The 17,077-nt window shown below is 34.0% G+C and overlaps 1 protein-coding gene across 1 annotated transcript; it reads right to left on the bottom strand.

Annotated features, from left to right (window-relative positions):
• Nucleotides 1–3,628: 3,628 nt before the first annotated feature.
• On the bottom strand, nt 3,629–15,477 carry LOC108903255 (odorant receptor 94a-like). The gene is made up of 7 exons (XM_018705357.1): nt 15,410–15,477; nt 11,589–11,882; nt 10,876–11,094; nt 10,268–10,367; nt 9,939–10,043; nt 9,696–9,851; nt 3,629–3,777 (listed from the first exon to the last, which is right to left on the bottom strand). Exons 2-7 carry the CDS (start codon nt 11,816–11,818, stop codon nt 3,724–3,726), a joined length of 864 nt encoding a protein of 287 aa, XP_018560873.1. The 5' UTR covers nt 11,819–11,882; nt 15,410–15,477; the 3' UTR covers nt 3,629–3,723.
• Nucleotides 15,478–17,077: the final 1,600 nt, after the last annotated feature.

Here is a 17,077-nt window from a genome sequence, read left to right as displayed (position 1 = left end):
ACCGACGATACTATTTTTTTTATAAATTATTTATTTTTAATTTGCCATTTGACATGTAAGTTGCGATATAAGAAATAACCGTAATCTAAAGTGAAATTGCTTTATCTAAAAATGATTACAGAATATTTTGTATACACGTATAACTAGTGCCCGGTATCTTAGAAACTTTAGGACGTACTTTATACAAACATTAAAATGTCAGAAACCCAACAACCGTAAAAACTCCTGGAAAAAAATCTTAATTGGAAGAGCAATAATTACATCTCCCGCCGCTCCAAAAATAATTTCCTTTCTTCCGTTTTTAGCATTGAAGGACGCCATCCGACCATCCTCTATTGAATTTTTTTCCGCCGAGTTCCTTTTTTGACACTGCATTACAACTTAATTATACCCGTCCCCTTGTACACGAAAATTGATGTTGTATGACGTTTTAACGGGCCATAAAAATCAACAGGGAAAGGTGACTCCGTCGACGCGTAGCCAATTCTCCTACCCATTGCTAAACAGACTAAAAAATAATTTTTCACCTTTTTTTCAAAGAAAAGTAAATAAATCATCTTTCACTAGATGGCGCCGATTGTATCTTACCGACTGCTAGCTTTTATAAAGTGGATTTTTATTAAGAAATCGTACGATATTCTCCTGCTTTCCTATAAAAAAGTTAAGGATAATTCAATTTATTTAGGCATCTAGGGATTTGTCCAGCTTTCGTGCAAATTGTTCTAGACTGGAACATGAAAAGTTTGCCAATCGCCGATAAAACAAATACACACAGTGCTTATAAATTCTCTTTTATATAAAAGCATTACGTTGATAGGTGGCTTATCTGAATGTAGTTTCTTAGACACAAAGGATAATTCGATTAATCTGTTATTACTTTATTTAATGACGTAAGGTAATAGTACAGCATTTTAGCTTTACTTGGAACCAAATCTGGCAGGTTCTACCTTTTACAAGTGGATTTCAACTAAAAGATACAGGTGCGTGTTTCTAAAACCGAGATATTAAAGCTGCTATCTTGTCCTTCATTCTTGAGTTACTCGCCCGTGTTCTTCAGGAAAGTGAAAAACGAATAGGAAGCTTTCATAATCTGGAATGTACAAAATAATTCATTACTATCTGATATAAGAAAGAAAATCATTAGGTATGTAGATTGAATCGTTTAATTAACGTTATTGCAACGATGTTTAAAAAATTTGTCGCATTTTTAGATCTAGTAAAAGTGATTTTTTTTGTAAGAACATCTAAAATAAAATAAAAAAAAACGTTTTTTGACATTTCATCTAACTCCGTTTGATTCACCCAAGGAAGCTACTATTAAGGTATGATTAGTTGCTTTCAGATGCCCTGTATACAAGTGTCCCTGGAGGATGAGTTCATCTTGGAAAGAATAGTGGGAGTAGTTCAAATAATGCCTCAAGATATTAGGAATAACTTGTAAACCATTTTATTCTTAATAGCAGTAGCGCGGTTAAGTTTGAGGGTTATATTTCAAGAAAAAATTGTTAAAAATCAAAATTTCTTTAATGTGGCTTTGCAAGCCCTAAAGGATTGGGGAATAAAATGCACGTTTTTCTTATAACATAATTTATATTCATTCGTGTACAAAATCTGACATTTTTACCACTAACAGATTTAAAAATAATTAAAAAAACTTTCCGAAACAATAATTTTATCACCCTTTATATGGAAAACGTAATTTGAACCATTCCTACTACTTCTTCAAGAGAAACTCACTACTTTCTAACTTTTTTAAATATAAGTGGGACATCGTGTATAGAAGGTCCTTCTGCCCTTTATCTGATTCACTATTTTCATCTTAAAATTAAACCCTAAAAAAGTTTTCAGTTTGCGTGAAAGAAACAAACAAGGACAGCAAAAATTAACGCCGAAAGTACTTTTATGTTTCGATATTCCTTCAATTTTTTTCATTTATAATCCAAACACGCGTTCTCTTAACGTAGCGGATTAAATATGTGAATAATGCTCCCACTCTTAAATAACTCAGACTCTTGCCATAAAAATAACATATGGGCTTTTATAACTAGCAATCTCTCTGCCCTTACCTAGCTTTAAATCTCACTGATATTAAATATTTTATGTTTCTATGCAGATCACTGTTACTCTAAGTTTGTTCAACGTGACTTTCGGCGTAAAAGGCCTGATTTTACTTTTACCAAACGTTTCTTGTTTGCTAATGTTTGATTTGAGTCGATATTCTCATTTCCATCGTACATTTTTTTTTCATAACCCGTAATAGCGACAATACGACTGAACAAAGTATAACATAATGGAATGTCAACACTGAAGGGACGTATTCATTATGAAAATTTGAAACATTCTGTTTGGCGTTTACAATTTTTAAATAAAAAGGAAAATATTTTCTAAACTAATGAAGATATTACTACTGCTACTGTGATAACATAAATGTAATGTGCTGTTCGTTTCGCACAGTGTTCCAATATGTTCGGCCTGAATGCACTTGGAATCGACCAATTTTGATAATCGAGTTATCGGTAATCGAGTACTTCTAATAATCGAGTGATCACTCGAGATACGAGATATTGGTCGTTTTCATCCCAGCGGCGCACAAATATGTTTGTATTAGTCATATATTACTTATAAGCGTAGCTAAAAAAAAAAAAGCTCACGCACTTCAAAACCTAACCACTTTTTCGTTTTATTCTAAAAAAAATGGTTACGCAATCAGTGACTAATTGCTGTAAGCACTAACATTTTGGGGTGCAACCGTAGGGTAATAATCACTCGAGTGGTGGGAGTAAACATCTCGAGATATCTCGAGTGATCTCAATAATCGAGTACCACTCGATTTTTCACTCGAAATCTCCCATCACTACTTGGAATACTATTGTAACAAGCGCGCATTTCTATTCCTGCTTATCGTACAAAAAAAAAAAGAGAGAGACTACTCATGCATGATTTGACTTCTTGAAATTCCTTCATGTGTCAGTTTCCAGCTCAGGCGTGTCAGTGTGTGTCATAAGCGTACAAGTGAGAAAAACGTGTTATTATTTTCACACTATAGTTATTCCAATAGACGTTGTTAAAAACGAAATCTTCTGTGGGTGTTAGTGGCTAACTGATAATCAAGATAGTCATCAACGACAGAACAGATCGAGAAGGTTATATGATACACAATTTGTGCGTTAGGAAATTTGATGCAATCGCAGCAGAAGAATAATTACATATCGGCCTTTTTTTCAAAGAAAAGTAAATAAATCATCTTTCACTAGATGGCGCCGATTGTATCTTACCGACTGCTAGCTTTTATAAAGTGGATTTTTATTAAGAAATCGTACGATATTCTCCTGCTTTCCTATAAAAAAGTTAAGGATAATTCAATTTATTTAGGCATCTAGGGATTTGTCCAGCTTTCGTGCAAATTGTTCTAGAATGGAACATGAAAAGTTTGCCAATCGCCGATAAAACAAATACACACAGTGCTTATAAATTCTCTTTTATATAAAAGCATTACGTTGATAGGTGGCTTATCTGAATGTAGTTTCTTAGACACAAAGGATAATTCGATTAATCTGTTATTACTTTATTTAATGACGTAAGGTAATAGTACAGCATTTTAGCTTTACTTGGAACCAAATCTGGCAGGTTCTACCTTTTACAAGTGGATTTCAACTAAAAGATACAGGTGCGTGTTTCTAAAACCGAGATATTAAAGCTGCTATCTTGTCCTTCATTCTTGAGTTACTCGCCCGTGTTCTTCAGGAAAGTGAAAAACGAATAGGAAGCTTTCATAATCTGGAATGTACAAAATAATTCATTACTATCTGATATAAGAAAGAAAATCATTAGGTATGTAGATTGAATCGTTTAATTAACGTTATTGCAACGATGTTTAAAAAATTTGTCGCATTTTTAGATCTAGTAAAAGTGATTTTTTTTGTAAGAACATCTAAAATAAAATAAAAAAAACGTTTTTTGACATTTCATCTAACTCCGTTTGATTCACCCAAGGAAGCTACTATTAAGGTATGATTAGTTGCTTTCAGATGCCCTGTATACAAGTGTCCCTGGAGGATGAGTTCATCTTGGAAAGAATAGTGGGAGTAGTTCAAATAATGCCTCAAGATCTTAGGAATAACTTGTAAACCATTTTATTCTTAATAGCAGTAGCGCGGTTAAGTTTGAGGGTTATATTTCAAGAAAAAATTGTTAAAAATCAAAATTTCTTTAATATGGCTTTGCAAGCCCTAAAGGATTGGGGAATAAAATGCACGTTTTTCTTATAACATAATTTATATTCATTCGTGTATAAAATCTGACATTTTTACCACTAACGGATTTAAAAATAATTAAAAAAACTTTCCGAAACAATAATTTTATCACCCTTTATATGGAAAACGTAATTTGAACCATTCCTACTATTTCTTCAAGAGAAACTCACTACTTTCTAACTTTTTTAAATATAAGTGGGACATCGTGTATAGAAGGTCCTTCTGCCCTTTATCTGATTCACTATTTTCATCTTAAAATTAAACCCTAAAAAAGTTTTCAGTTTGCGTGAAAGAAACAAACAAGGACAGCAAAAATTAACGCCGAAAGTACTTTTATGTTTCGATATTCCTTCAATTTTTTTCATTTATAATCCAAACACGCGTTCTCTTAACGTAGCGGATTAAATATGTGAATAATGCTCCCACTCTTAAATAACTCAGACTCTTGCCATAAAAATAACATATGGGCTTTTATAACTAGCAATCTCTCTGCCCTGACCTAGCTTTAAATCTCACTGATATTAAATATTTTATGTTTCTATGCAGATCACTGTTACTCTAAGTTTGTTCAACGTGACTTTCGGCGTAAAAGGCCTGATTTTACTTTTACCAAACGTTTCTTGTTTGCTAATGTTTGATTTGAGTCGATATTCTCATTTCCATCGTACATTTTTTTTTCATAACCCGTAATAGCGACAATACGACTGAACAAAGTATAACATAATGGAATGTCAACACTGAAGGGACGTATTCATTATGAAAATTTNTTTTGAAGTAAAATTAAATCGATTTTCGCATTTCTCGTCAAAAATATTGTTCGTATTTTCAAAGCTGCATATTTTTTAAAATAATTAATCGATTTTCAAAAAGTAACAATCGATGTATAGAGAATTAAAAGGCCTTTCTAATGATCCCCCACTTGACCCTCATTCCTATTTCAAAAAATTTAGGGGATAGCACCCCCACTTAGGGGGTTGAAGATTTTGGTATGCTTTTTGAGCCAAAGAAACAAATTTGACCTGTTTTTGGATTTTGCCGAAAAGTTCTTTACTACCCTGTAATGCCTTGCGGTACGTTTTCGATGGGCTACCCTGTATAATAGTGTTATTGATTAATATTTTATTCGTATAGTATGTGATGAAATATAAACATATTTCAACATACTTTTAATTCATGCTGAAGTAAAACGTTACTATCTATTTTGCAGTATTGTATTGCATATCGAACTTACGACACTTGGTATTCTCACAATACACCACATTTCTTCCATTCCAGAGAGAGTATTGCTAAAGTACCGAGTTGAATATACATTATTCTGAGCGATAAGTAAATGATAAATGCTTTCCTTCACATTGTTTGTTTCACTTCCAGTTAAAAACCCTTATCTACGCACGTACATGCGTATTTTGGTGTATCATTAGTCATCTCATGGTGTTAGAGTGTTCTCTACTTATATTCATGTTTACTGTGCTGCGTTTACCCCAATATTATAACCCTAGTTTTTGCCGTCTGCAAGTTGGCGTCTCGCCAGCCCATTTTGAGGGCCCAACTCATTAACAAAACGTTTTTGTCCCAAGTGTCACAAGTTTTATTCAGAAATAAAGAGACAGGGCAGTCTGGAGAGTATGATGCTCGTAGTTTGGAGTGATATACTCAAAATGTCCAACGGAGTCATTTTTTATTTGCTAGTTGGTCATAACCAATATAAAACCAATTGAATATACAGGGTGTCTCATAATTAGCTGCCAACCCTGAACAGGCCGATTCTATGATAAAAACCAAGTAAAAAAGTTCATATGAACATGGGTCCGGAAATGCTTCCTAAGGGCACAGGGACCCATTGAAGAGGGAGGAATGGAAATCATTTTTCTGCAATATCTCTCAATCGCGTTGCGATAAATGAATGAAATTTGGTATACACAGCTAAATTTTGATGAGCAATTTGATGGACTAATCCATTTATTTCCACAAGGTCCATTGGGGTGGGTACGGGGGGGCCCTTGGTACTTTGCGTGTGTAACTTTTTCATCTTTGACTTTTTAACAAATTGGACAGCAAATTCCGTTTTCCCGAACTGTTTTACGTTAAAAAGGTACTCTTGTTTCAAATCGTTATCTTTAACGGTTTCTGAGAAAATCGCTCTTGAATTAATCCCACTTTGGTCAATTTCATAGTAATTTAAACAAAAAATAATAATAATAATTTAATACGTAATCAGTAATACACATTATTGATGTAGAACAATTATGATATGATGATTTGTTTATGGCTTTTGCGATGGTAATGCTGCGCGGCAGAACGCGAGTACGGCAGAAGGTTTCCAAACAGAAGGCTGACATCAAGGAGGACATTCCTCACTGTATTCCGCAATTTAGCTGCAACCGTCACTTTTCGAAGGGATCATAAGATGGAAACTTAATTTTGATAACAGACAACAAGCTATTTTAAAAACTGTTCAAAAAACCCTCCACCTTCTCTGATACAAAGTCTTGCCCTACGTGTAACACTTCTCGAAGCTATTAAGATGCTAAAACGGTTTTGACGAATTTCATTGGCTGCATCATTGATACGCTGCAGCAATTCCTCACGGGTATCGACTTCGGTGGCGTAAACTTTTTGATTTAGATATCCCCAGAAAAAGAAGTCCAGCGGGGTTAGGTCGGGAGAACGCGGCGGCCAAGCTACCGGTCCGTGCCTCCCTATCCACCGTCCAGCGAAATTTTCGTTTAGGAAATTTAGAACATTGCGACCACTATGTGCCGGGGCTCCATCGTGTTGAAAAAACATGTTACGTCGTAAATTTAGAGGCAGATCATCGAGAATTTGGGGAAGATTTTCTTGAAGTAAGTTTAAATAAAGATTTGAATTGAGACGTTGTGGAATTTCAATAGGTCCAATCAGAGTGTCGTGAATTATTCCCGCCCATAAATTTATGGAAAACCGTTGCTGGAAGTTTGTTCTCCGAACAACATGTGGGTTCTCTTCTTCCCAATAATGAGAATTATGAAAATTTAATTTTCCATTTCGGGTAAAAGTAGCTTCGTCACACCACAAAATTTTGGAAGCTTGCTCGTTGTCCAGCGACAAAATCCAGCGACAAAATTGCATACGTGGCGCAAAATCTTCTGGTATCAAGCCATGTACACGTCGATAGTGATAGGCATGTAGACCTTGTCGCTTTAATATTCTTCCAACCTGAAATGTTAGTAGCACATCTAATCAATTCTGTTAAGGAAATCTTTAAGATATGTAGTACCGTTGGCCGAGGAACATTTATTTGCCTTGAAATGTTCCGTATGCTAGTCGTAGGATCTTGTTCAATAGCGTCAAGGACCTCCGCTTCCCTATTAATCCTGGGACGTCCTTGACCCGGTGCCTTTCGAAAAGTGGCGGTTGCAGCTAAGTTGCGGAATACCGTAGGGAATGTCCTCCTTGATGGCAGCCTTCGGTTTGGAAACCTTCTCCCGTACTCGCGTTCTGCCGCTGCAGCATTACCATCGCAAAAGCCATAAATAAATATCATATCAACTAACTCTTGTCCCGTAAACTCTTCCATTTTTTTCGCTTAGAACTATTAAATTGGCAATCGGGTTGACAATACTTTGACATAAGAATACCTTGATAATTTTGTTTAAATTACTATGAAATTGACCAAAGTGGGATTAATTCAAGAGCGATTTTCTCAGAAACCGTTAAAGATAACGATTTGAAACAAGAGTACCTTTTTAACGTAAAACAGTTCGGGAAAACGGAATTTGCTGTCCAATTTGTTAAAAAGTCAAAGATGAAAAAAAAGTTACACACGCAAAGTACCATTAAAAAATATACAGGGTGTTTCAGAAAGACCTCCCGTAAATACAAAATAATGTACTAAAAGGATTCAGAGTTATTTAAGGTGAAGAAGCACAAAGCTACCAGATAATATTAACGCAAATATTATATTATATTTCGGCCAAGTATATGCATGAATCTTGGTCCAAAGTTGCTTCATTCGCGAATTACATGGAATTTAAATAAAAAATTACTTTTGTCTGCAATTACGAAACCAGTGAATCGATTATCTTCAAATTTGGTATGGGAATTATTATTAAGATTCACCTGTATATATTTCCAGCTTCTACCCCCAGAATTACAAAATACTTGAAAACCGCTGAAAAAGCTATAGCCACCCCAACTGTACACCATTATTAATATATGAATAACACTTTACCAAGTTGTTACAAATTCACCCCATATCCTAAGAAAACTTAGTATTCACTCTAGGTTCATTTATAGCGCGCTTAGACATAGTCAGAGACTTATAAAAAAGCCAAAATATAGAAGTTTGCCATTTTTCTCCCCCTTCCATAATCATGGAATGCCTGACTACTTCTCATCGACGCAGCAAGATCCAACCTACACAACAACACCAACATGTCTCCGATCGGACCAACTCTACGCCCAGAAGTCGCGAGAGAATTTTTATTACACTGATGGATTCTACATATTTTTCTAACATCTACCGATAACACTACCGATTCCTTAAACGTTTTCAGTGTTGAAAATGTTACCACAGCATTGGATAAAAAGGCATTTCAGTTCATCTAGGAATGATTTTAATTCTCATCTTTGCTATTATCCAACAGTTGGATGTCATTCCAAATCCAATATGACTCCCAAAGATGGCGGACCAGTTATTTTTTATGCACCCCCATAATATGGGTATCAAATGAAAGGGTTTGCTGACAAGAATACGAAAATAAAATGACGTCACTAAAAGCTTGTTTAAAAAAAATAATTTATACATGAACTTATTGACTTTTGCGTCACTTAATAGTGGAAAAACTTTTTTATGTACTTAAAGGCATCATAATATTTTCTTGTGAATAACTTTTTGTGGTTCGACAAGGGGTTATAATAGAAATGCCAAAATACGTTCTTTTAATTTTTTTTAGTTTTAACTGAAATGTCCATGAAACTGGAACGTTTCTGATAAATTCCCTAAACTAGGCAGAAGTAAATTGTCAATTTGCAAACGTTGTATTTGTGGATCTCCATAAGAATATTGATAATTTGCAATACATATACTTAAAAATAAGACATAGTCATCTTTTTGTAAATAGATATTAAAATAACTACCAAAATATAAAATAGTAATTTTGGACAGTTGCGTAACATTTTTTACTTTGAACTAGGATTATCTTGTGATATGGTGTTTATGTGGTAAAAGAGTTGTACTGAGAATAAGTTTAAATACACAGTTACAAGAATATTTTGTCTCGACTTGTAACTCGCATGAAACAACCTTGGACCAAATCGTATTTGGTCCAATTTTAATATTTTGACTTCAAGACTATCTGATAGAAATTGTACGCTTTTTTTACTGCAGAAAATGATAAGCCATTGATATACAGAATGTCTTGAAATTGATCAAAACAATAAACTGAAAATTTTTTTACTCACTGAAACGAACGTTGTCAAAGTCAACGAAGCAAAATTTCCAGCAGTTAAAGAGACAGGTTTGCTTAATCTAGCCATTGTTATTATCATACTTTTCTTAAATTTCTTGTCTGCCGCTAACCAGTCGCATTGCCATAAGTAGTCAGGCATATATTTCGCCTAAAATTAGTGAATGACGTGTCAATAATTATTAAGAAAAGTAAATTTTGCGCAACTAGATCCAATGTTATCAAAACCAAAAGCTACCTGAAACGTCACTTCGTTCCCAAATAAACATAAGAAGAATGGTTGTATTCCCATGGCTACTAGGTATACAATTTCAGCATAAAATTGCTTGCTGTTAATTGGAACCTACAAAACAATAAAAGCATTGAGCGAAAACTTATACGTTGCTAGTTCACTAGGTTCGCTAAAATAAGCAATTTCAAATATATCTAACAACGTCACCGAACACTGACTATAATGAAGAGAGAACGAATTGAATTACTCTCCCCTATTGAACTATTTTGGTAAATAGTGGTATAGAAAGAAAAAGAAGATAGAACAAATCTCATTGTTTCAAAGTGTATACTTACCGTTGACACTAGATAAAGACAGGAGCATATTATCATCTGGATTGTAGACACTTGTGCCAATATTACGTACTTTTGAAGATGCTCTAAGTCCTTGCATGAGCTGAAAAATAGAATTATGTTTACAAGTTAAGGAAAAAACATTATTTTATCTACTATTGCGCCAAAAGTGACAATTTGTTTACATAATTCACATAATATTTTTAAAGAACCTGTGAGATAAGAGTTTGTGTCGAACAGTGCAATTTTATAGGTGCTTTACAGTGACTAAAATCAAATTTCATTCTCTAGTGATTAAATTCTTTTAGTCACTAGTGAAATAAAAATTTAAATAAAAAAATTTAAAGTTCAATCAGAGTCGCCTTTGACTAAAGCTGACATAAACTTTCCCTTTCACATCAACATTCTATAAATTTGTGACAAACAACATTACTAATACAAATTCCATTTTATTTTTCAATTATCAAACATAAAAACAATTTATTTCTATTTGTTCTAATCCAGGACGTCACTAATACCCTCCAGAGCATTTTTATCTCGCCAAATGGAACGTCCGAAGCGAGTTCCGAAATAATCGTACGTTAGAATTAAAATCGGATGGTAAATCTTACTTAAGGACTGTTTGCAGATTTCTGCAGATGCTCCTCATCTCGCCATTCATAGCGGCGTTCAGACAAGCGGAATTATACAGCCCGTCGGCGGCCCACTCGGGTCCTTTAATCCTTTTTAAGGACCTCTCTCTGATTGTTAAGAAAGCGCCCTGGATTATGGCCAGATTTCCGGCAATGCACAGCATCAGACCGTAACACAACGCGTCCATCCCAGAAATGCTAAAAAGAAAGTAATTTGTTTTATGCGGAAATATAAGGTGGGAAATATGGGTGTGGGTTGTAAAAATATATACATTTTAAATAAAATAAGAAATATAATTTCAGAATATTTTTAAATAAAGTGAAGTGAATATTATTCATATAAAAATGGGTATTGAGTCCTTAAATACGGTGATTTCTCAGTTAATTATAAAAATAAAAATAGTGTGCTTATAACACTATAGATAATACATTCTAGTAGTTCCTAAACAGTTTCTTTTCTGAACAGTCAATTAATAGATCAGATATTAAAGTTTAAGGAACTGTTATCTTTTTTTTTTAATTAACTTCCTGGAACCACCATTTAGACTGATAACCACATTGTAATTAATCATTTTTCTTTCCTCTTAAATTTTTAAGTAATTTTTTGGTTTATTTTTCAAGATCGAACTTATTTTGTAAATTGAAGTTTTATATTTAAATTGAAATCAATGTTATTTCGAGAAATAATTCACCTGTAACCGTACGAAAACATAGGGCCGGCTTGGTATCCAAGGGCGATGAGGTAAGAAGGTCCGGTATCGAACCCGAAAGGGACCCAGCTGTAGTAGGGCAATCTCTCTGGCAATTGTCTAGTGCCATTCCCTTCGAACATGACCAAGATAGCCGTTGCCGCCGGAGGAATATACGAGGCGAATAGGGTCAAGTGGGGCAACGCGAAACATATCAGGGTATATTTTTTCATCGCCGCCTTCGTCTTTCTTGATATTAAGCCCGGGAAGAAGTTACGCTCCTCGCAAGGTTCGTACCTAAAACATTTTTTATTTTTCAACATTAAACAGTATGCCATTACTTTTGGCTTTCTTATAATCATCACAGACAATACAGGGTAGGAAGGTACTGATGGTCTATCTGAAATTACGTGAGAGCGATAAAGTAAGCCATAGAAATCCATGCGATAGAGAAGAATGGCTATAATGAAGGCGTCTCATAGACACCGCCCGTTTCGCCCTTCCACAAATAAGATCCACTTCTTATTTGTGGAACGGCGAAATGGGCGTTGACTATTAGACGCCTTCATTATAGCCATCCTTCTCTATCGCATGGATTTCTATGGCTTACTTTATCGCTCTCACGTAACTTCTGATAGACCATCGGTACTTTCCTACGCTGTATAGCTTAGGGCGATAGCTATTTTGTCTGTGTAATCATCATCAGTTTGAACTTTACAACCAACATAAGTTCTTCTGCATCTCATTTTTCTATTTTAATTGCTATTTTATCCTGCAATCTTTGCATAATTTTAATTGATTTGCTTAATTTTCCTTATATTATGTTACAAAAGCAGCTCCATGGTATTTTAACATGTACCCCTACTTTATTACCGAAAAATATTTAATAATTTATCTGATATACAATTCAAACATTTTTTTATTATTTACTAACCTCAATTCCTGGCTCTCCAAAACCTTCATCAATTCAATAAGTTTATCCCCTTTCACGTAGAAGAAAACAGCCTTCACTGTACCCATTGCGTGAGTCAGGGCAAAGCTCAGATTTTTTATCAAATCGTCCTCATTACCGTAAGTGTACAGCAGACTTACCAACTCGGTAGCAGTAAAGTATACGTTAACAAACAAAAATATAAAAACGGCGTAAGCCCTGTACAAAGCTTGAACTGCCTTATTTTTTGTTGCAGGAGGCCAGAGCCCCGCGCAACGAAGAATCCAACGGACGTGGAAAAAATTGTCTTCGGCATAGCTGTCCATGAAATTACTTACGCCTTTGACTCTTTGTAGGAAATAAATTTTCATTTGATGTAATTTTGTTTGAAACCATGCTACTTTTCTGAAACGCAGAACTAATAATTTCATTTAGATCAAATCACCAGTTGGAAATTGCCCTGTTACGGGATCATTTAAATTTTGTTCTTTTTCTAATCTAATATTTATTTCACTTCATTTTACAGTACCGTATTAAAAAAATATAGTATAACGGCGGCTGATGAAAATTGAAGTAGTCATTTTTCTGTTTTTTACAAGACCATTTCTAAGCTGATAAAGAGAACTTCCCAAATGAAAAAAATCGAATAAAATTTGAGATCTCGATTTCAGAAATTAAAATAAGGGGCGATTGTTATTTCAAAAGGGTTGGACGTACATATTATAAGCAGAATATGTAGGCATATTTTTTTGATAATCAACTGACAGATAGAATTAGATGCATTTTTATTTTTCACAAATAGTGAAAAATTGCCGGACTGAAGTGGATTGGATCGTACAATATTAGCAAGAAGATTTTCTGAAATAAAATAAATTTCAGCCTAACCCTATTTCTTAATCTCGATTAAAGTTTTTAACAACTGCAGTAATTTTTCATCTTAGTTGTCAAATTAAGTTTATTTCACTATCGTCGAATATACATATAAATAGGTAGGTACCTTATTTTAGAAAATTTTCCTCGTTCTTTATACGCTTTCATTGATTCGAATAAAAAAAAACAATACAAACGATTTTTGCGGTTTATTTAACAGAGAGCAGAATTGTACCAGCTTCTAACTGAAAAGGGACTACCTATATCTTTTTTGCTGTGTCTTAACATACTATACATTACATTTTTGAAAAACCTTATCTGTATTTATACTAATAGCACAGATATGGTAGTCAAATGTTGATTTTGCAATAATTACTTATTTAATTGCAATGCTATATACAGGCTGTTACAAATTCGCTTCTCACTACAGGGATCTCGGAAACGGTAAGAGGTACGAAGTAGCTTGCGTCTAAAAAATCAAGGATGACATGATTAGTTTTCGAAATATTTGAAAAAAAAAACGAAATTTTGGGAACCCGTTTTTGTTTAATTTCAGCTTTGTTTGAGGTGATATTGAAAAAGAACAACACTTTCTCGTGGCCACGTTTTATCATCTATCAAATGGCATAATCAATGTTTGTATGTAACGTTTCGTCTCTCCAGGACCATCAACAACTTAATTTTTTTTAAAAACGACCCTAGAAATTTTATTACATTTTTTGCAAGCCTTCATGACCCCAATACTTTATTGCTTCAGCCCGAACCAGATTCAGACGTTTTGTCTCGAAAAATTGATCTTCAGTGTATTCGTTCCAAATTTATCTAAATTTTTTATTTAGATTTCTTTGTTTATTGAATTATCGTACACTGTAGGTGTCGTTAGACCCTGTGAAATCCATCTAGTTTTTTAAACTATTACCAACACGCCTTACAATAACACATTGTGTATTATTAACCATCACTTGGTCATACATCACTCAATAAGTTGTTGCGTCAAAATTAAAACATTATTACAATTTTAATTTTATTACGACAAATTAATTCTTAAAAATGCATATGAACAACAAAAACGCCAACTGAATTCTTTAAAAAATTTCAGTAAATGTTCAAAAACATTTTCGTTTTGGCAAAGGTTGAAAATGAATATCAGCGTAATATTATCGGAATTTATTATACCTGTAATCGCAACTGTGAAAGAGCATGTCAGATGTATTTGTATGAATATTCTGAAAAAAATAGATAGGAATTTGTTTGAATTTTGAGCACTCGAGAAGCCTAGAAATAACTATGGACACGGGAATAAAACTAATATATTTTTATTTTAATGCGCAATAGTTTAAATAACTAGATGGATTTCACAGGGTCTAACGACACTTACAGTGTAGATAAAAATAAACATAGAAATCTTTAAAAAATTAAATAAAATTGGAACGAATACATTGAAGGTGAATTTTTCGAGGCAAAACGTCTGAATCTGGTTGGGGTTGGGGCGTTCCAAATTTGGGGGCCTTGAGGGTTTGCAAAAAATTTTATTAAATTTTTTGGGTTGTTTTTTAAAAAAATTTAGTTTGTTGTTGTTCTTGGGGTTCGGAACCTTTCCTTTTAAAATTTTATTTTTTCTTTGGTTGGGGGCCAAAAGTTGGCCTTTTTTTTTTTTCATTTTCCCTTCAACCATTTTTGAATTGAACCAAAACGGGTTTTCCAGTTTTGTTTTTTTTCAAATATTTTGAAAACTAATCATGTTAGCCTTGATTTTTTAGAGACATAATGTTGGTCCCCTGATTATGCAACTTTGCCCCCATTTAAGCTAGTTTGTATCTGTTACCGTTTTCGAGATCCCTGTAGTTAGAAACGAATTTGTAACAGCCTGTAGGTATAGTGTGTATATCTCCAACTTGTTGAGTCCAATCCTGGTAAAGTACAACATTTAATTTAATAAATCCGTAGTTTCCAGCCAAAGAGTTAACTCCTACTAAATAACTTTAAAATTATACAGCAGCTAACCCTAACGTCAATTATTTACCTTATATCAAGAAAATCGTCGAGTTAATCAAAGTGCAACAACGTATTTCACAAACTTTACGACTGTCATGCACTATCGCACATTAAAAATTAATGTTAACTACCTACCTGCAAACTCCTCAAATAAGTGAGCTTGCTTGCATATACATTGTTTAGAGTTGCATATAAAATATTTTTGCCTAACCAAAAATCTCGTACTGAAAAAAAAATCAAAATAAAAATCGCTCATCTCTATATCACACTTTAGTTATAATAGTTAACGTTTCGAAATTTCAAACTTATGCATTATCAAATTTTAGAAACGTCGTAACAAGTTTTAATTATTTTTTTCACAGGTGGCGAAATACCCAGTAAACAAAAACGATAGAAAATATTTCTTTTATAAATAAGAAATTGTAACGTTATTAAATCATTCTACTAAAATATATTTTTTAATTCAATGAATTTAAACTTACCTCAATAAGCTCATGGTACTGTGGCGCCATCTTTTAGCTATCAGTCGAATTCAGTATTCATTTGAAACATTTCTTTAACTGTAACTGCTTATATATATAAGTTTATATAGTTCTTGTTTATAATTTTTTATAAGCAAAAGTATAATACATTTAAACACTGCAGTTTGTTTGTGTTGTTTGTTTTATTTACCATTATTTATCTTTTATAGTTTTCTATTTTGTAAATACGTAATTCACATTTTGGATAATAGATGAATATTTCCTTGCATCGTCGTGCCATATTTTAGCTATTAGTCCATTTGACATATATTTTTCGTTTTATGTTCTACAAATATGAGTTCCACATTTTGGATAACAAATGAATTACATATACATACATAATACATATACAGGGTCGGAAAGTACCGATGGTCCATCTGCCGTTACGTGGAGCGATAAAGTAAGTCATAGAAATCCGTGCGATAGAAAAAGATGGCTATAATGAAGGCGTCTAATAGTCACCGCCCATTTCGCCCTTCCACAAATAAGAAGTGGATCACATACCCACCTAAACAGGTTTCTATAACATTTGCTGTTTGGTCTCTAGCCACCGAGGCGTTACTGGTGGCCCACCCTGCATACACTTGGGATTTTACCCTCAAAATATATAAGCATGCATGGCTTTAATTTATTGAAGAGCAATAAATAATATTCTTGAATTTTGAATTTGTACACACTCTGGCCAGAGACTTCTGCACCGATTATAAAACTGCAAGATACCCGAGTCGACGTTCTGTTGCTCTTTGTAATGGCTCTACTAATTCTCGGAGACTGCTTTTTGATATGAATTCTAACATCTGGGTTCTCCAGATTTGGGCGTCTCCTGGAGTTTTAGCGGAAACATTTGAAGCGAGTGAAATTTTGGGCGTTCCACAAAGGTCATTGGTGGCGACTCTGCCAACGACATTGGACTCTCCAGATGTTATCTGCTGCGGTTTGTGTCTCTGCAGACTGTTTCGGCTGTTATACCTGTTAGAAACAGGGTTGATAATCTTGAATGGAAACATAGGTGAAAATTTTGGTTTCCACTCGACATCTTCCACTTCGTAGAGATGGTTCACTGGATGCCTTTGAGTAATGGCAATCACTTTTGGTTGGATTTTCGTCGGATAAGGACTCTACGTTAAGTTCAAAAGTTGGGTGAAATCTGAAATGCACTCGAGACTTGGAATCCC

The sequence above is a fragment of the Anoplophora glabripennis genome, unplaced genomic scaffold, assembly GCF_000390285.2.
Source record: "Anoplophora glabripennis isolate ALB-LARVAE unplaced genomic scaffold, Agla_2.0 scaffold40, whole genome shotgun sequence".
Taxonomy (NCBI): Eukaryota; Metazoa; Arthropoda; class Insecta; order Coleoptera; family Cerambycidae; genus Anoplophora; species Anoplophora glabripennis.
The sequence above is the reverse complement of the archived record's forward strand: the minus strand, read 5'-3'. Positions and strand labels throughout refer to the sequence as shown.